Source organism: Rhagoletis pomonella, unplaced genomic scaffold, assembly GCF_013731165.1.
Source record: "Rhagoletis pomonella isolate Grant_MI unplaced genomic scaffold, Rhpom_1.0 Rhpom_scaffold_03354, whole genome shotgun sequence".
Taxonomy (NCBI): Eukaryota; Metazoa; Arthropoda; class Insecta; order Diptera; family Tephritidae; genus Rhagoletis; species Rhagoletis pomonella.
The window spans coordinates 1,971-22,289 of record NW_023461906.1 but is presented as its reverse complement, the minus strand read 5'-3'; the positions used below and the strand labels follow the sequence as shown (position 1 = coordinate 22,289).

The following is a 20,319-nucleotide window of genomic DNA, read 5'->3' as shown; positions in this document are numbered from 1 at the left end:
CTATATCTGCCATATTCAGTCGTCAAGGATAATTCTCAGATATTTGACTTCCCAAAAGCAATTTATCTTTTCTGCCCGCAATAACAAAGTGAATACCGATATCGATAAAGATAATTACATTCATAACTCTTAGAACATTAACAAAAATATCAGTCCCAGTGACCTTCCGAATTATATCGCCAATATGCATATTTCCTAAGAAAACTTCCTGGTAGCTACATATATTGATAATATTTATAATAACGCTAATAAAAATTATAAAATATCGACAACGATAACTCTATCGATAATACTTAAATACCCATTTCTTTAAAGTAGCCCAAGTCACTTCAGTATTTAATCCTTCTTTCGCCCACAGTTCAAATCCAAATACCACATTGATGTTGACTTTGAGGTGCCGAAAAAGCTCAACTGGTATTATGCGCCAGTTTTCACCGCATTCTGGATGATAATCTATTTCAGTATAGTGATTACACAAGTTAATCGTCTACCCACGCCACTAACACGGAAAGATGAGTTAACGCATCCTGATGCCTACATAGCGGAACGTGCCGAACAGATACTGATCAACCTTTCACGCATCGGCCCGAAGGTGGTGGGCAGTGAGGCGAACGAAGTGAAGGCTGTGGAATTCATAGTCAGCGAAATCAACAAAGTTAAAGAACAAATGAGCGATTACTTTGAACTGGAAATTGATGTTCAAGTGGCCACCGGTTCATATGTGCACTGGACTATGTTGAATATGTATCAGGGCATACAAAATGTGGTGGCGAAATTGAGCGAAAAAAATAATACGAGCTCGAATTATTTGCTCATAAATTCGCATTTCGACAGCGCGCCTGGCAGTCCGGGTGCATCAGATGATGGTTCGATGGTATCGACTATGTTGGAAGTGTTGCGCATCATTGCGAAATCTGATGGACCACTCGCACATCCCATTGTGTTTCTGTTCAATGGCGCAGAGGAGAATCCTTTGCAGGCATCGCATGGTTTCATTACACAGCATAAATGGGCACAGAACTGCAAGTAAGTTCGAATCAGGAAAAATTCCTAAATCGACCTTTCGAAGTAAAGCTAGTAATTTAAAGGCAGTTCAATTAAAAATTTTAGAACTTAGGGTTGCCATCTAACATTAAGTTTAGTCAACGTTTTTTCACCTTCCTTTAGAGCTCTTATCAACTTGGACTCCGCTGGTTCAGGCGGACGTGAGGTGCTTTTCCAATCCGGACCCGGTAACCCATGGCTCATGAACTATTACCGCCGCGTGCCACATCCATTCGCGAGTACGTTGGCCGAGGAGCTCTTTCAAAATAATTTCATACCATCTGATACAGACTTTCGAATTTTTCGTGACTACGGTGGTGTGCCTGGTAGGACATCAATAGAAATTTAATTTCAAATTATTTATAACTTATCAATATAGTAAACCTTTTCTAGGTTTGGATATGGCCTATATCTTCAATGGCTATGTCTATCACACAGAGTTCGATCGCTTCAATGTCCTGGCAAAAGGTTCGCTGCAAAATACAGGCGATAATGTGCTAAGTTTAGCGAGGTCAATTGCTAACGCGCCTGAAATGGATAATCCAACGGTTAGTAAAAATATCCGACATCGATCTGTCGCTATCTCATATCACATACTTGCACATAGCCGACCATCCTTACAACATCGCATTTCTAACCTCTATTTCCCTAGGGCTACGAGTCGGGTACTGTTATTTTCTACGACTTCATCGGTTGGTTCATCCTTTACTATTCAATAAATACCAGTATCATCATCAACGGCATTGCTTGCTTGGGGGCTATCGTCGCCATATTCCTTTCGCTTTACTTCATGTCCGCCCGATCGGGGCTGGGTTGGTTAGCAATTGGTCGTCGATATGCGCTCTCGTTTGCCGTACAAGTACTCGGACTCTCATTGGGTGCAGTTTGGGTAATAATAATAGCAGTTTTTATGGACGGTGTGGGACGTTCTGAGACATGGTTCTCTAACACTTGGTTGATATATGGTCTCTATTTTTGTCCAATGTTTTTCTGCATGGGTATATTTCCGGCAATGTTTCTGGAACGTACAAAGAAGGTGAGCGCTATTCAAATGCGTTACAAAAAATACGTCTACTACATGTTTTTTTCTTTCATAGGATCTGCTGAGCTTGGGTTTTCGCATACAGCTCTTCATGCACTCGCATTGTTTAATTCTTGTTTTGCTAACGATCATCTTAACGGCGCTGAGTGTGCGTTCGGCCTATATGTGTATGATGGCTGTTTTCTTTGACATCGCAGCCTTGATCATAAACTTGATCACGAAATGGCATCGCAGAGGTAATTCATCACCTGACGCGATCATCTAGGAGGACTGTTCAATGTTGCTACAACAACATAACTTTTAGACTGCATGCCTTACATATACATACATACATAATATTGGTTTTTTTTGCTTATTATACATAAATTTATACTTTTTCCAGCATTCATTCCATCAAATATTTTTTTTACCGTTACTTTTATTTGTTCCGTTATTTTTAGCGTATTGGTTCGCTATCACCGTAATTATTTGCCAAATCTTGCCATTCATATACTACACATCAACAGCATATACCAATTTGGCCTCTATGATACCGATGGTTGGTCGCTCAGGATCCGGTACAAATCCGGATTTGCTAATTGCTGCCATTGCAATCTTCTTTTCCTGCCTATTTGCAGGTTTTCTGGTGAGTACTACTTTTACTCGCGACAATGCTCGCAAAGAAGGCTAATTTAATACGAATACTCTTTAAGATGCCGCTCTACCTGTTCTTCCGTAAAACGCGTACAATCATGCTTTGCTTCTTGGGCGTTACGATTCTCTTCATCGTACTGGCTGTAACGCCAGTTGGTTTCCCCTACACGCCCAAAGTGGCCACCCAACGCTATTCGCTGCTCGTGAGTTGCCATTGAGTTACAAAAAATAAATATCAACTTTAAAAAATGGCACCTCCTCTTTTCAGCATGCAAATCGCATACTCTATAATGCCGATGGCACAGCGCGCGTCAATGAATCGGGCATTTATATCTTCCCACAGGATCGTCGCATACACGAAGTGGATGGTAAGCGGACAATTAGTACAGCAGAGGTTTTATGGAAAAAGAGCAAAGGTTTTGAACGTACATATTTTCAGATATTATCAACAGCATCGGCGTTAAACAACAGGTCGGCGATATTTGTAACGACGAAATTTTCTGCGGCATGCCATTGTTGAATCATCGTTGGCACAAAGCCAGGTAGGTTGGTAGCAAACGGCAGCCACCTAATTGAACACACATTTGATATAATCTTTATTTATCGTCTGTTATAGAGAAACTAGTTTCTGGATAACCATAGACGAACAACCGAATATTCCCAGCGATAAACCGCTACTAACTTTGACATCCCAAACCGCATTGGATACTGCAAATACGCAGCGTTACAACTTCACGCTTGCCGGCCCCGATCACATGGCAATCTATATTGGACCTAAAGCGTCGAATAAAATTGTCAATTGGTCATTCAACGAAACAATGTTGGGCGATAGTTGGAGCCCACCGTTCTTTATTTACTACTCGTATGGTAAAGATAGCAGCGCTTTGGAGTTCTTCATCGACTTGGAGGTAATTGTGCAACCGCGAATATGTTATAATTATATGGGCTCTCGGGTTACCACCCTTCGAATCGAAGGAGACCCTGGGGTCCAAAATTTGGAGACATGCCCGTGTTCAAGTCGAGTGTTTGATAGCACAGAAAATAAGCAATTGAGGTGTTCCAAAGTTTACTTGGTTCCCGGCTTAATGCATTCATTACTACCAGTGCTTCCTATATTGAATGAAAATGCCGCCAGTAGACAGCGAACAGCCAGTAGACTTGTTATCGTTCTGTAGTCTTTCCAATAACAATACCAGTACGAATCGCTTACATAGCAATCGCTTCGAAAACTTTTTCCGTCAAGGTCCAACTGGATCGACAGCCAACACCAATGAAAATTGAAAAATCCACACTCCAATCCTCTAACTGGGTTGAAGAGAAGAACTTTTACATATTTTTATCTGTCGGAATATAATGCAATATGCAGACTTTCGGATGAAAGACACTAGGACAATACATGTATTATAGTTGGACCGCAGGAAAATAAGCGGTCTGCGCCTAAATTTAGAAGAACTGAAAATCTATCTGTAAACACTGCACGATGACGTATTTTTTCTTCGAATTCAGATTCTTAGCTTGTAAAGTTTGCTTTCCTTTCACTTTCATCTTAACTCTCCTCAATTCGTTTAACATTTAAAAACAACTAAATGGTTTCTTACTTTTTTTCTTCAACAGGTTCTCGCCGACAACTCAACCACAGAGAACTTAGAAATCGGTATAGTTGGCCATTGGATCCATCAGACGAATACACGCCCTGACGAATATGAAAAATTCATACAAAGCTTTCCGGACTATGCTTTTGTTGTCGATTGGGTTGCCACCTACGAAAGTTGGCTGTTTTGAATAGATATGTATGAGGCAATAATTAACCATTGTCATTCATATGTATGGAAACTCGAAAACGTTCACATCATGCGATTGTTAGAGCTTCTATATGTATTTGTTGTTATTTCTTACTTTTTTAAGAAATTCTCTTAACCATTAAATATTATGTGAGGCCATAAGAACCACAGTAGCCTATCAAAAAAGAAAGGTCTGATAGTTGAGAACTAACGACATAGTTGCGATCTAAGGCCTTAACTTTTACGCCTTGGAAAAAACCAGTGCTGCTCTGGTTATTTGCAAAAGGAGCAGTGCCTGCAATATCTGCAATTTTATTTTTTTTTGTTTCTTGGCCTCATATAAATACTCTAATTATATTTAAAAATTTGGAATAGTTAGCACTATTGTTCAGTTATGGAATGCACCGAAGAGCATTTGTAAAGATACTCGTAGTTTATTTATACTATTTTACAAGATACATATGTACATATGCATATAAGTATTTAAGTATATTGAATCCGAAATAAACGATATTGAGACTGTTTACTTGTTAAACTTCGTTATTTTTTTATTGAAAAAAAAATGTTCGTCCATTACTCGTAAGTTGTACTGAAAAATCAACAGAAGTAAGTATTCATTTGAGTTGTGGAAATGTGCGCCCATCGCATTGGAATAAAAGTTGTAATATGGTATCTTTGGTCGAGTAACAAAAGCGTTAGAGCACCTTTGACCCTCCAGTCTACAGCTTGCTGCCGAAATAGCTGCTAATATTTTTAGTTACCGCTTTGGGAGATTGATTAAAAATTCGATTGCCTTTAAAGCAGCGATGGGCAGAGAGAGCTTTTACTCTGCTCGCGCCTATACAAAATGTATAGAAAGCTTAAAAGAGCTTTGCCCGCGGGCAAGGCATTGCCCACCAGTGCTTTAAACCGCCAGTAGCACATTTCCTATCTTAGTGCAGTTGAACGCCGCTAGTGCAGTTCTCTCATTTCTCTTATTTCGTTCCTGAGCTCTTCTTCGATCATATTTCAACATATTTGCAAGTAAGGCTCAGTCCCAATTGAGGTTGCGGCCAGCGCCTCCCGGCTAGTCAACACGTAACGCTCTGCTACTGTGCCCTTTTGAGTTTTCGAACCAGCTGTGCACCCATCACCGCTATAAATCCGTATAAGCATTTCCTTATAGATTTCTCCTATGTAGCTCATTTAGTTCATCATTAACCGCATCCCTCTCCCATGAGGATTAGATTTTTAGATTCCGTCACACAGCGATCTTTTTATAAAGACTTTTCCTGGGCGTATAAAGTTTTCCTAAACTTATGACCAAAAATTGGAGCTAAAGATTGCACAGAACCGAAAGTGGTTTGTATCCACAAAGCAGTGGTTTTTTTTGGCCAGCTGACTTAAATTAAATTTGTTAACGAGAGAGCCTTTTTAAAGCTTTATGTTTGGAGTAAAAGCTCCCACTGGTCGTAACTATTCTAAACCAAATTAGACCACCGGAGAGGCTTTTTAAAGCTTTTTGTCCAGAGTAAAAGCTTTTTTTGGCCAAGCTGCCTTAAATTAAATCTGACAACCGGAGAGGATTTTTAACCATTTCTGTTGAGAGTAAAAGCTCCCCCTGGTCATAGCTGCCTTTAACTAAATTTGACAACCGGAGAGGCTTTTTAGAGATTTTTGTCCATAGTAAAAGCTTTTTTGGGCCAAGCTGCCTTAAATCAAATTTGCAACCGGAAAGGCTTTTTAAAGCTTTCTGTTGAGAGTAAAGCTACCCCTAGTCAAGTTGCCTTAAACCACTGATGGGCACTGCCTTGCCCACATACAAAGCTCTTTTAAGCTTTCTGTACATTTTGTATAAGCATTGGTATTATAATGATGGGTGTGTTATATATTCAGAGTCTCTTCCTCGTACTAAATTTTTGATATCTCTGCAACAAACGATATTATGAAATTACTCACTGACAAACGCGAAACCGAGCGAGAAAAATATTCTACTCACAGCGCTGCCACTGAGCATACGATATTTGGAAAAAATATACGATCAAACGCTTGAGGTTTCACTGCGAGTTGCTCCAAGTATTTACATTTATTTCTACTAATCTTTCGAATGCGTCACCGCCCAAACGCCCGATTGCGATTCTAATATAAGGTGCAAGAATTTACCGTTGATTTTTGGCAATTTTTTTCACGCATTTTCTTCCATACAACATTCACAATTTTTTTTTTTTATGGTAAAATGAGCAACACCTTTCACAAAATAAATTCCCAAAAATCAACGATAAGTCCTAGCTACTTAAAATTTTCACTTCACAAAAATGAGTACTCAGAATGCTTATAAGATATCTTATTGAAAAGTTCAAAATTTTGATGGAACTATTTCGAAGTTTGCAAATTTTTGTACAAAGTTTCAAATTTTGATTTACATGGTTTTTTTTTTAGATATCGAACTACACTTTTATAAAAAAAAAAAATAATAAACATTAAACAAACGCAAGGAAAATATCCAAGGAATGCTAAATGTCACTTCCCTATTTATATTTTCGCCACTGTACATATATAAAAAAAATGCATTATTCGCACGTGATTATTTAAACAATATTTATGGTACTTGATCATTATCGCACACATGGTGTGGTCTTAGGTCCAAAATCGCTATCTATATATACTTATAGAATACTAAGATTGTATTAAGTGCTAGGGATTTTATTCTTAATCGATTAAGTAGTCAAACAACTCGTGATTTCGAGACATTTACCACTTCAGATTTCACTCAATGCCCTATAAAAACCTAATATATTCCATTCATCAATGGTTCATTTGCTCGGAAGTGCCGGTGTGAGAGAGTTCGATTTTAGTAAACAGAAAATTAAAACTCAATGCGGTGTATTCAAATCCTATATATATAAACAAAACAAATAGTAGTAGTAGAACCCAACAAGAAAGCTCACAAAAGGTGTTTCACTCTTAATTTGCTCCGCCTAAATTAGCGTGTAATAAAAAAAGGAAAATTTTACGAAATCTTCACTATTCGATCCTAAAGTTAATGTGTAAAATGGAAGAAAATGTTTCGGATCAATCCACAAAAATGGGTGTACGTTATGCCAATTTTTTTTTTTTAATAATTTTATACTGAAAATTGTGGAAGCAGTGTGCGTTACGAACGAAATAAGCAAACGAATCAATTCTTACACGCAGACGAAAAAAAATACGACAGCATGCCAGTAAAGATAACAATAAAAATAAAACCGACAATTACGATAATAACATTAGCTTACGATAACACCATCGACCACCTAAACTGCAAATCGTTTTGTCCCTCAACAGCCCAGACTGTGTGCGGTAACTTCAAATTAATGCAAAAAAACTTTCGAAAGCTTACGAGACTAAACAAAATTTCAGGAACACAAGAACCCCAGTTCGTTCCCAGAGTTCTTGGCTACTAAGTCTATTGGGCAGCAGGTTTAGTGACTTATTTAATGCAACAGTGGTGGGTCATGGACAGAGCTCCAGTTATACAGCAGCGTAGAGCGGTGTAGGCCCTTTAGCAGCTGTATATATCCGATTGGATAGATATTTTTGGTTATAAGCCTTCTTAAGCCTCTTTAGTTTGATACATTTAACATATTGATTATTTAATTTATCTCATCAATTAATTATTAATTAAATTGAATTTTTCAAATAGATGGCAATTCTCTTTAAAAAATATTTTCATCTGTAAGCCTTCGTAAACCCCTTTCTTTTTAAACCCATACATATTACAAAATTTAATTTATTTTATCAATTTCAATAAACTCAAATTTTGAAACGGATCGCAACTTTCTAAACTTTTTTCTCTTTAAACCATCCGGATATTATAGCGAACAAATCAGAGAAATAAATAATATAAAAAAAAACTTTTTAATATACAACGCTATTATAAATGGACTAAAAAGTAGAAAATAATATTTCTCGGTCCCATAGAATTTGTTTTGAGTCGTTATAAACAATTAATGAGATTGAAAATGAAAAGCATGGGGCGCATATAATAGCCACCTGAATTGATATGAAAAGTAATATATGTATGTATGTATGTGGGTATATGAATAACGACCGCTTAAAATCGATCTCAAATTTGTACTTTCGCTGAAGAAATTTTAGGTCTATGTTATGTAGTTTGCCTATTGTCAATTAAATATAATGCTTTGTATTGCATGCGCCCCACGCTTTTCATTTTCAATCTCATAAATTATTTATAACGACTTTTGCTAAAATTTCAAAATCAAAAGTTATCAAAACAAATTCTATGGGACTGAGAAATATTATTTTCTACTTTTTTAGTCCATTTATAAGAGCGTTGTATATTAAAAAGTTTTTTTTTTTTATATTATTTATTTTCTACTTTTTTGTCTTGTCTGTATAAAATTTTGCGATAGATATTAAAATAATTCAACGATATTAATAGAAAGGTGCACACACATGCATTTACATATGTATGTACATACAAACGAGCAACAATTAATTTTATTTAAAGAAATGGCGTGTCGTCTATTTCCGCTGTAGCGAACGTAGTACATAGGGCGACATCTAGATGTCATCTACCTCGCCCTATTCACTACAGATGTCGCCCTATGCACTCGACTTTTTTATAGGAACTTTGCAAAGCAACTCGTCTGGTTTACTTCTCTCCACTTTACTTACATCACCGCATCCTGGTCAAGTTAGACAGCAAGCGTATCCTCGGTTACTAATTCCAGCCCAAAGACTTTATGTAAATCCTTAGCCAATTGGGCTTCCACGTTACTGTCCTTCGGTTTTGAGGAGTAGTTATAGAGTACCCGTGACTCAACACATCTTCCTAAATTTTGGGTGGAGCTTGTCTTCTACCTTCTTAAAGCCGGCGCTTTCCAAACGCCTGTATTGATGAGGAGATTTTGGCGCTGAATTGGTAGCAGGGCACGACTATCATCACCGGTTTCAGCTTGAAGTCATCGTGGCATTTGAAAATCTTAACTACCCGAAAAAACCACCGCGCACGTTTATTAGGTTCATCCGTCAGTTTCCATTGTCAAGCCACCTTCTGTCCATTTTGCTGATTCCGTCGATGAACACCACGAACAGGTGTCCTTTGGCCACCTCACTAATCTTCAAATCGTTAAAGTTCGAACTTTAAACAAAACAAAAGCTGACGAATGCGTTGTGTATTAGGCTACTGGGGGACTAGTCTAGGCAGCAACTTTAACTTAGTTATATATTCCTTAACCAATCGATAGAGCCAGTTATAATACCCCAAGAATATTAACGATATTTAAAAAGCCAATAAAGCGGTTTGTTTTTTACTTTCCTTTCATGTTCTCTTTTACATACATACGCACAGCCAAAAAACAAACAGCACAAAAAACTTCCGTGGTATTATGCACCCATCTATACAGCTTTTTGGGTTGTACTTTACCTGGCCGTAGTGCTCACTCAAGTCAACTATCTGCCCACAACTCGCACACGTGCCGATGAATTAGCGCACCCCGATTCCTTCATTGGCGAGCGAGCTGAAGATATACTGCTCAATTTAACCAAACTCGGACCGAGAGTGTTCGGCAGTGAAGCTAACGAAATCAAAGCGATAGAACTAATATTGAACGAAATTAAAAATATACAAAAAATAGCGAGCGATTATTTTGTTATCGAAGTGGATACGCAAGTTGCGTCCGGTGAATACTTGGGCACGCGCTTGTACCAAGGCGTGCAAAATGTGGTGGCGAAATTGAGCGCGAAAAACAATACGAGTTCGAATTATTTGCTCATAAATGCGCATTTCGATAGCGCGGCTAGCAGTCCAGGTGCATCAGATGATGGTTCGATGGTGTCGACTGTGTTGGAAGTGTTTCGCGTCATTGCAAAATCTGATGGACCACTCGAGCATCCCATAGTTTTTTTATTCAATGGCGCTGAAGAGGAATGGTTATATGGATCGCATGGATTTGTTACACAACACAAATGGGCGAAGAACTGCAAGTAACTTTTTGATTATTTTCATATTTGTAAATTTATAATATTAACTAATTTTAAGCTGTCTTTAAGAGTGGTAATCAACTTGGATGCTTGTGGATCGCGTGGTCGTGAGCTTCTTTTTCAATACGCCGCTGACAGCTCATGGCTCATCAATTATTATAAACGTGTGCCACATTTGTTCGCTACTGCAATGGGCGAGGAATTTTTTCAAACTGGTTTTATACCATCATCTACAGATTTTGTCATTTTTCGTGATTATGGTGGCATGCAAGGTGAATTTTGTATTGCAGAATTTTTTATTTGTTTTATAATTAAAAAGTATGTATGTACTTTGCTCATTTTAAGGTGTTGATTTAGCATATATATTTAATGGTTATGTATACCACACGGAATTTGATAGGATCGACGCTTTGTCGAAAGGTTCACTTCAAAGTACTGGCGATAATATCCTAAGCTTAGCCAAAGCCATTGGCAATGCACCGGAAATGCGGAATATAACGGTAAGAAACCCCGACTAGTAACACTGCTCAGTTAAAGCTCTAAAATTAAGCCTTATGCCGGGTTTCCACTGGGCATTGAAATGGCAAAATAGTAGAGAAGTGTGTGGATTTTAAATGCATATTGTCATTTGAGAATCGGCTTAATGCCTAGGTATTATTATTAACGTGATGACTCGAGTGTTATTAATGCCCAAATTTATCGTTAAAATTGTTACTATTTCAATTGCCAGTGGAAATCCGGCATCAGAATAGTTCTTACTTGTTTACGGGGCCATTACCATAGTAAAAAGTATTTCATAAGACAAATTAAAGACAGATGGCAAGATAGTTTTAAAGCACGGATGAGCACTGCCTTGCCCGCGGGAAAAGCCCATTTAAGCTTTCTATACATTTTTTAAAAGCGCGAGTAGAGTAAAAGCTCGCTCTGCCCAACGCTGTTTTAAAGACCTTTGTTATTCTAGCGCAAAAGCCTTAAAAAAAGCCCTCTCATTCAACGCTCCTGGTGAAAAGCTCTTTTGCCAGAAAGCAGTTTACATTTTCTAAATAAATATTCTAAATATAAAGATATACTGCCTTATTCTGAGTTTCGTCCGCACAAAATTTCATTCGAAAATTTTTATTCCGCCCATAGTAAATATTGGAAATCAAAATTGAAAAGTGAACCGGTTCGGGGAAAATGAAATTCATTATAAGGCTGATAGACAAATGTATTCATAAATGCTCAGAATGAAAAGTGAACTCGATTAAGCGGTGATTATCTGTCCATCCGTCCGTCTATGCACACGATAACTCGAGGAATTTAGATATATTTATTAGCGAAACTTTATTAACGACTGAAGCTTATTTAGGCGGAAAATAAGAATGTTAAAATTTTTTGGTGATACCTACCATATAAAGTTGCCAATCCCTTTCGTTATAAATTCTACTGATAAATATTTAACTGGAAGCAGATTATTGGTTTACGCTTATGATTTCGCCGAAGTCCCATCCACTATTTGAATGTACAGATATAACAGGGTGATGTTGGTGACTTCGCTGGTATCACACTGAGTAGGGATGCACAACATGTCATGGCCATGACCGTCGATAGTTTCGATAGTCGATAGTCACAACCATCGATAGCATCGATGCTATCGAAAATGATCAAAAAAGTCCAAAAATTCAACATAACAACTTTTATTGAAAATGAAATCAGAATTGCTAAAATATGTCTATATTTTTTTTAAGGAACAAAAGTTTGTCAACGATTTTGGCTGCAAGCCGCATCTGCGCTCTGAAATATGTACATATGTTACTGAATAATATATGTATGAGTGAAAACTATCGAAGGTGCTTACAAAACTATCGATTTTTTCGATAGTCAAAAACCATCGATACTATCGATAGTGCCATCGATAGTTTTCCAGCTCTAAAGTCACGTAAAAATGATTTTGTATCAATAAGTTAAGAATTGAAGGGTTTTTTTGTAAAAAAAAAAAATAGAAACAGTTTCGCGAATTATTTGACCAGAGCTACGACCTACACTAGTTCACTAAAAAATTTAGTTTTCATAGTTCACAGTGTAATATTTGATCAATAAACTTATTAACAACGATAACTTTATTAATACAAATCCGTTAAAGGATCTCCCGGCTGTGGACTCATACCTCTTATATGTACCTCTCAAAGTTCCATAGCACGAAAATCTCGCCTTTATGCATAGTCATACATTCATACATATGAATTTGGAAATTTTCAGGCGGATTATAACAACAAACCTATCATATACTATGATTTCCTCGGCTGGTTTATGCTCTCCTATACGCTCAACACCGGCATTATCATCAACTTCGTGGTATGTCTGGTCACCTTAATTGCCATTGGTATCTCGATGTTCTTCATGTCCAAACATGATAGCCTAGGATGGCGTGTCATTATCGCTCACTGTGCTCTCGCGTTCCTTATACAAATTTTATCAGTCGCGCTGGGTGCTGGCAGTTCAATTTTAATAGCATACTTGATGGATAGCATGGGTTATTCCATGTCGTGGTTTTCCAGTAATTGGCTGATATTTGGCCTCTACTTTTGTCCAATGTTCTTTTGCTTGGGCATATTTCCGGCAATCTTCTTGGAGCGCACAAAACAAGTAAGCAAATTTCGAAAGAAAAATATGAAACAAAAAAATGTATACCTATTCTTTTTCTCCTCATATATAGCATCCACTCTGTTTGAGTTTTCGCATTCAACTCTTCATGCACTCGCAATGTCTCATTCTAATAGCACTCACGATCGCTTTGACACTTTTAAGTATTCGTTCGGCGTTCATGCCTATGTTGGCGATATTTTTTTATGCCGTACCTCTTATCATAAATTTGATTACGAAGCTGCATGGGAAAGGTACATTTTCAATACCTTTTATATCTACGACTCAACTTGATCGAACTTTCATTCTTCGCATATTCACATTTGTATAGGTCAATGGTTTGCCATCGCTGTCATCGCGAGCCAAATAATACCCTTCCTCTATTTCTCATATGTGGCACAATTTTTATACAATTTGCTAATACCGATAATGGGACGCATAGGAACCACCCTTAATCCTGATATAGTAATCTCCATTGTTGCCATCATCTTTTCTCTGCACATTGCTGGATTTTTGGTAAGTTAACGAATTATTCCCACTGGCATTTTTGTTTCATATTAGTTCCTTTTCAGATGCCAATCTATTTTTTGTACCGGAAATCACGCACTATCATTTTTTGCTTCCTGGGCAGCACTTTACTTTTCATTATATTGGCGATTACACCGATCGGTTCACCCTATACCCCGAGACTAGCTCCGCAGCGTTATTCAGTTCAGGTAAGATTTAACCGATTTCAAATAATTTACAGTTTTAGCTTTATATACACATATGTATGTTTGTATGTATGCAGCATGCAAATCAAATATATTACAATGCCGATGGCAGTACGTTCTTCAATGATTCAGCCTTTTATGTGTATGCAATTGATCGACACATCAATACAGCAGAAGGTACGTATTTACATACATATATGACGCTATAGAAATCGATATCATTACGTTAAATACATACCTTTATATGGACCAATCCATGTCAATTCCAAACATTGGAATCCACCATTTTTTATTTGGATGAATTTTGGCCAGAACTTTTTTATCATACCTTATCATCTTGGTGATATTTGAGGCTATAAAATAAAAATACATATATTAAAAATTATAAAAAAAAAAGTTACAGAATTTTGAAATTTAAAACACCGCAAAAGCTAAAACGTTTGTACATTAGAGTGGTCCTGTTTTTGTATGGGCACAAAAATTTTCATCCCAGAAAACGGCGCACCACCTTAGTTTTTTTCTTTTGATATTTGAAATATCTATACCAATTTTCAGTTTTTTACTATAACCAATACAAGGTGCTCAATCACTTTGAAATCCGCTACTGGATCGCTGTGAAACTGGCAAAAATATTAGTGATTTTTATAAAAAGCTATTGTTGCCATGACAACTGAAGCTTTTGATATTTTAATAGATAATTTAAATTTGAAATGCTCTTAGGTTACTTAACCATTTGTTTGATGAATATATGTACACTTTTTGCTTTTGTGCTTTTAACAAGAGGAAACATTTTGGAAGGTGCCCCAAACTCTATCTGGGAAAAAATTTTTTTGAACCACTCTAATGTGCATACTTCAAGTACATATAGAAATTGCTGGCTAGTTTTTTATGCAGTAAAACTAAACTAAAATTGTTTAACATAATTTTATTTAGGCGTTATAAAAAAGTTCCCAAGTTCAAAATACATAATTCAAAAAAAAAAAAAACTAAAAACATTTTTCTGAAAATTTCAAATCTTAAAAGATCAGTTAGAAAGTAAGTAAAAAAATGTTGACAAAAATTGTTATAAGTTTTCCTTTTACGATATTTTTAATTTCAAAATAATGTAATTTTTTTTTTTATATACATACTTATTTTCTTTATAGCCCCAAAATATTACCTTTAAAACGAGACCAGCAATTGAATTCCGGCAATCGCTTTGCTAAATTATCGTCACACTCAGCACTATCGCCTAAAAGTATACAATTAGCGATAGCGAATGTTGGAATCCGGCTGCATTCGTTTCTCCCTGGAATCCTAGTAGAAAATCTATTGTCAAAGCAGAATAATTGACTGAAATCCAGAACTGTTGCTTTCAATCTGGTTGCGTTGCAGCTGGCTTGTAGTTTATTGTAAAGGTCCGCTGGGAAAAAGATTTGGTTCAGGTAGTAATTATTAAAATAGAGGTTGCACCCTATCTGAGTTGCTCGTAAATATACATATGTATATATGTGAACTTGTCCAAGGCCGGCCACCGCAGATTAGTTCCAGTGTACTAAGTATGTGTGGTTAAGTTCGCCCATTTCTGCCTTACAGGCTTTTCTGAAACGATCTGTAACATTCCGATTACATTTTAACTTCTTGCCTACAATGGCACCGCTATATCTGACATCGTTAGAGAGCTTGAGACTCGTCCCATTAAGAGAGAATGTCTGAAAATACGGTGTGCGGAACTTTCTTGTAAATACTCAGTACAATTTCGGTCTTGGCGGGATTAACGTTAAGTCATCTCTCCCATGGGCAGCTGTTTAGAAGACAGAAGACGTTCTATAGAAGTTCACAAAGTATCTGGAGATGGAAGACGTGAGAGGAGTCTCGGCTCGTTGTGTCCACAACTTGAGCACATCCACGCCCTACCTCCGAAGGCACTATTGAAATTTCTGAGGGATCTGGGCTTAAATGAAGTGTTGTGAAGATAAGAGGGCACAATAGACCACCAGGTCGCGGAGTACACCTCACATTAATATCTATCTATCTATCTATATATCTGGAGATGCGTATGCCAATACTTGACAGCCGGTATTGCGCTGTCTGCATTTCAGAGTAGAGCGCAGAAGACTTCCCCCTAAGGGCGGCCCTCTCGTTGTATATCTTGTTATGGATACGCACCCCATCTTTAAGGTTATAATTCTCCTCTTTACGGATTCCACCGGTACGGTTTTTAAAAAGTTGAGAGTAGGTTAAATATGCGACATGTTTTCATGGAGCCAGCATAATTAGCCATAGCGTTGGTATGCAGTTTCCCTTCTACCCCTTTGTGTCCTGGCTCAAAAGCCGCTGCTTGAACGAAAGCAAGAATAGTATACACACTTTGGATAGAAAATATAATTCACAGTGCACAACAAAAGCAAATAAATAACTATTGAATAGGTCTAAGTGTGTATGTGCATATCTTTATTGCTGTTAAACAATAAATATGTATATTTTCTAAATAAATGAACCGTTATCTTTTCAGAGGTCATAAATCATTTTAAGGCAGCTCACGATATTGACGATGCTTGCAGCGACGGAGCAGCATGTGAGCTCAGCAAACCCAGGTGGGCTATGAATATTCTAAACTACCTAACTACATACAAATAGGCGTGATGCTTAAAGGACTATTGACAACTTTTTTTCTATTTTTAAGTATTTTTTATACAAAGCGCAGTTTCTGGCTACCCGTCGACGAGTCGCCTATTCTACCAGGCGAAAAGCCGCTCCTGGCGCTCACTGCCAAGACTATGTTGAATGCAACAAACATACACCGTTACAATTTCACCCTAACAGGACCAGATCATATGTCAATTTTGATTAAACCAAAAGCATCGACTAAGATTATAAATTGGTCTTTCGACCAAGCCGTGTTGAAAAGAAAGGAATACTATTTTGTGTTTTCATATGGCAAATATATTAAACCACTGGAGTTTTTTATGGATTTGGAGGTGCCTATTTTTTTTATTTTTATTATTTTTATTTAATGTTTTTTTTTTTTATATGAACTTTTCAGTCACCTGCGAACGAGTCGGCCTTGGCAAATTTAGAAATTGCTGTTTCTGGCAACTGGATACACCAATCAGTGCAACGTACCAAAATTTATGAAGAGTTCCTGAAAAGTTTTCCAGCTTATACGACACTTCAGAGTTGGGTTGCCATCTATGAAAGTTGGTTATTTTGAGGTGTCGTAATGGTGAAATTTACGTATTGATGTATGTGTTAAAATGGAAGCAATATTTGTATTTCTTTGAATAAAAATTAATTAATTAGCTATATCCTATAATAATCTTTAATGCATAAGAATTCATATCAGTTACAGTTTTGTAACTTAATTTTATATAAAAAAAAACTAGTTTCTACTGTGCCGGTAGATGGCGTCAGAGCCGAGAGCGTTGCTATTTAGTTTTCCACCAATGTACAGTGTTTCCAGTAAATATTCATACAAAAACGAAGTAGTTTTTTTTTTATTAATTAAAGCTGTATTAGGAAAAGTTGAAACGGCTACCAATTTTAAGGCTAGTATGCAGCTCTCACGATGACGGCCAAGAAACAAATGTCCATTATTTCGTGTGTGTGTGTCCAAAAAATTTTGACATCTGATGCTTCACAGCCTGTTGTCTAACTCTTTCCTCAAGAAATAATGGGAAACGGGCATATATTTCTACTGCAAACAAGGGTTGCGGCATACTGGCTTTCAACTTGTAACAACACCCATTTAACATAGTTTTTAAGAGAGATCCCGTTAGTTACGTTAAGTTGCCATAATCAGACCATAAGTCTCTTGCATAAAATCAAATTTTTTAAAAATTTTAGAAAGTTTGTCTGCCATGCATAAAATCGAAATGCTACCCTGCTAAGCAAGCTCTAAGGCTTAGGGCGTATAACCGGTTGCATCTACTTCAAACAGAGTTAATTTTAAGCAGAAAGGCTTACATTAGTAGATCGCGGCGACTTTGGCTTACAATTCCCACTGAAACTCCTGCTCTAAAAGAGGAGGAGTAGTCCAGAGTAGCTACTACCAGCAGATGGACGTCCTAATCCGAACCAATGCAGAGTATCGTTACGGCTCAAGCTGCCCGGTGATAAGCGAAAAATCTGGCTTCTTACAGGCACAATAGCCCGTTGGACACATGACTGCTACGTCCGCAGCCACGTTAATCGAATATGTATATGATTTAAGTAAAATATGACAAATGGTACAGGTATTCCATTGCCTTCCGAGGAGCGGCCGCTTTAAAAAAAAAACTCTTTTTTTGATATTGTTCGGACCATAGATTCAACCTTGGTTTCACCAGGTGGTAGTGCACATCTCTAGAAGTAGAGAACGATCAAACAAAATATGTAAAATACGTTTTATACCACATCAGACATGGGGTATCAGAAGAGGTACCAACATCTTTTATGAGGCTCGTTATTTTCATACGAGTTTTTTCGCGATTGAGTCATAGAAGGGTTGGAACGATAAACGTGTACGTAAATATGTACTTAAGCCCACACACATGTGCCTGTGTGTACTATTTCACAAAGTCACGGAACGTAATTGCGGCACGCGCAGACGATAAGTCAGAGCAATAAACTACACTTTACAGTTTACAACTAAAAGATTTTCTTTACTCCTACGTACTACTCATAATTATCGAATATTATCAAATCACATGAAATTGTTACCAAGAGACCAATTAGATATTGTGCCACGATTCGTTTAACAAATATATATCTACACACAAGTGCGAGTATAAACAAATAACAAAGCTGGTGGTTGGCAACAAGATAGGCATATTCAATTCAATTCAAAATGTAACTACGTAACTACTTCTTCTTGATTGTGGGTTACATATGCGCTGTTAAGAATTTTCTTCCAAAAGAGAATCTAGGTACGAGTTTGCCATTTGTGGCCAAAAACAAGGGATATGTATTATTCTGACAACTCTGTGAGCTAGAAACTCCGATCATCGTTTGCCAGTCCAGAAAATGTAGACAAAACATTAACTTCATTGCTTCCAGCGTTCTGTTAATCTTCACTTCAACGTAAATTTTCTATCTCAGCTTCTCAGCAGTATTTATAGAAAATAAACTTTACTAACAACAATAATTTCAGCTTAACTGCTAATTATGTCTTATACCGCATTTCCACTGGTCATTAAGTGACGAGAATTTAACTGCTAAATTTGGGCATCAAAAATAAAGATAGTCATTAAGTTGATCTCCACGTGTCATTTTTAAAAGGCAATTTTTTTTTTTCAATGCTTAGCAGAAAACCGGCATTAGCGTGACGTAGTGTCATTGTTTCATTGGCCACGATTAAATGTTTGTAGTTAATATTTATTTAGAGAACTGTTAAATGTAATTTAATTTTAATGCTTCAAAGCACGCACGCTATCCAAATTTGATCGCGTCTATTAACAAGAGATAAAACGAAAACTTTGGAATTTTACAAAATTGGCATTCATTTAAGAAGAGAATAGGTGCGCAACTGAAGTGGGATTTCATTTAAAATATTTGTGTTTTCGTTATGTAGTGTAATTTCAAATGTCCATATATTCTGGTCCCTTTTTGATTCCAATTCAAAATAAAGAGCATTTGAAAGATATGTGCAGATACTACACTGTGCTCTTAGCCATAAGATCGACAAGCGAGTAGAACTTAGATTTTACCCATATATCTATCCTTTAGAAGCAAACTTAAAACTTTAATTATGCCCAATTTCAGCTTTAGAGACATTATAATTGTGAGACTGAAGGGTGAGACCAGCGACGCATGAGGATGAGGTTTAACCACCTCCGTTGGTAAAGGACAATTATGGCAGAAGTTAGAAGTCAAAAGGGCGCGACGTCGTTTTTGCATTCGCTGCTAACTCAGATCACACAATACATTTTTGACCGATCTGGTCTAATTTGTATATACCCGTACATACATAAAAGCATGCAGTATTTCATAGAGGGTATGGTGTCAAATTACGCTGGTCAGCAGCACCAATTAAATCACTTTCATTCACATTGCATACATCAATTACCTACATACACACATACATGCAACATACATATGCATGTGTATTGTACATATTTGTTTTAATTTGTTAAAAATTAGTTTTCCTTTACTACAAATTATAGCTTTCAACCGCAGCCAGTGGCATTTGAAAACTATGTTTGATGTGCAGTCTTCACGAGCGTTTGTCATATTCGGTGCAGTCCGTTCGGTCGCCGGACAGGTCTTATTTGTTCTCCTCATTTCATGCAGTGATTTTGTTTAGTTTTCATGTTCTTGAAAGATAATATTTATATACTTAGCTATGTAAATATACATATAAGTAGGTCTATGTACTTGCATACTACCTTGCCAGCAATTTTTTATCGCAAATTCGATACAAAAATTCTGTGAAAATCATCGCCGACGATATCGCTATTTTACTTTTTTTTTTAATGGCTTACGTCGGACAACGTCGGGAAAATGCTATTATCAATACCAAAAGGGTCACGAAATTCTCCCAAAATAATAGATTTCAAGTGAA

General features: G+C 37.0%; 2 protein-coding genes across 2 annotated transcripts; both read left to right on the top strand.

The window, feature by feature from the left end:
• Nucleotides 1-406: 406 nt before the first annotated feature.
• LOC118754081 (endoplasmic reticulum metallopeptidase 1-like) lies at nt 407-4,820 on the top strand (the record flags this gene model as incomplete). Its single annotated transcript, XM_036488948.1, is given in 11 exon segments — nt 407-1,026; nt 1,168-1,370; nt 1,438-1,592; nt 1,697-2,080; nt 2,142-2,322; nt 2,527-2,711; nt 2,779-2,922; nt 2,988-3,087; nt 3,159-3,261; nt 3,336-3,627; nt 4,334-4,820. Coding segments are annotated over 11 exon segments (2,535 nt in total), but the record flags the coding sequence as incomplete, so codon positions are not given.
• A 2,711-nt stretch (nt 4,821-7,531) lies between these two features.
• Nucleotides 7,532-17,019, top strand: LOC118754080 (endoplasmic reticulum metallopeptidase 1-like). The gene is made up of 12 exons (XM_036488947.1): nt 7,532-7,570; nt 9,833-10,467; nt 10,534-10,736; nt 10,810-10,964; nt 12,703-13,089; nt 13,160-13,340; nt 13,418-13,602; nt 13,659-13,802; nt 13,877-13,976; nt 16,294-16,375; nt 16,486-16,759; nt 16,825-17,019. The coding sequence occupies exons 1-12, from the start codon at nt 7,532-7,534 to the stop codon at nt 16,990-16,992; spliced, it is 2,553 nt and encodes an 850-aa protein (XP_036344840.1). The 3' UTR covers nt 16,993-17,019.
• Nucleotides 17,020-20,319: the final 3,300 nt, after the last annotated feature.

Excerpts from the sequence above, each read along its gene's own strand:
- LOC118754080 (XM_036488947.1), top strand. The coding sequence starts at position 7,532 with ATGGAAGAAAATGTTTCGGATCAATCCACAAAAATGGGT. Across the intron at positions 13,090-13,159 it reads TCTTGGAGCGCACAAAACAA|CATCCACTCTGTTTGAGTTT; the intron begins GTAAGCAAATTT and ends CCTCATATATAG. Across the intron at positions 13,977-16,293 it reads ACACATCAATACAGCAGAAG|AGGTCATAAATCATTTTAAG; the intron begins GTACGTATTTAC and ends TTATCTTTTCAG.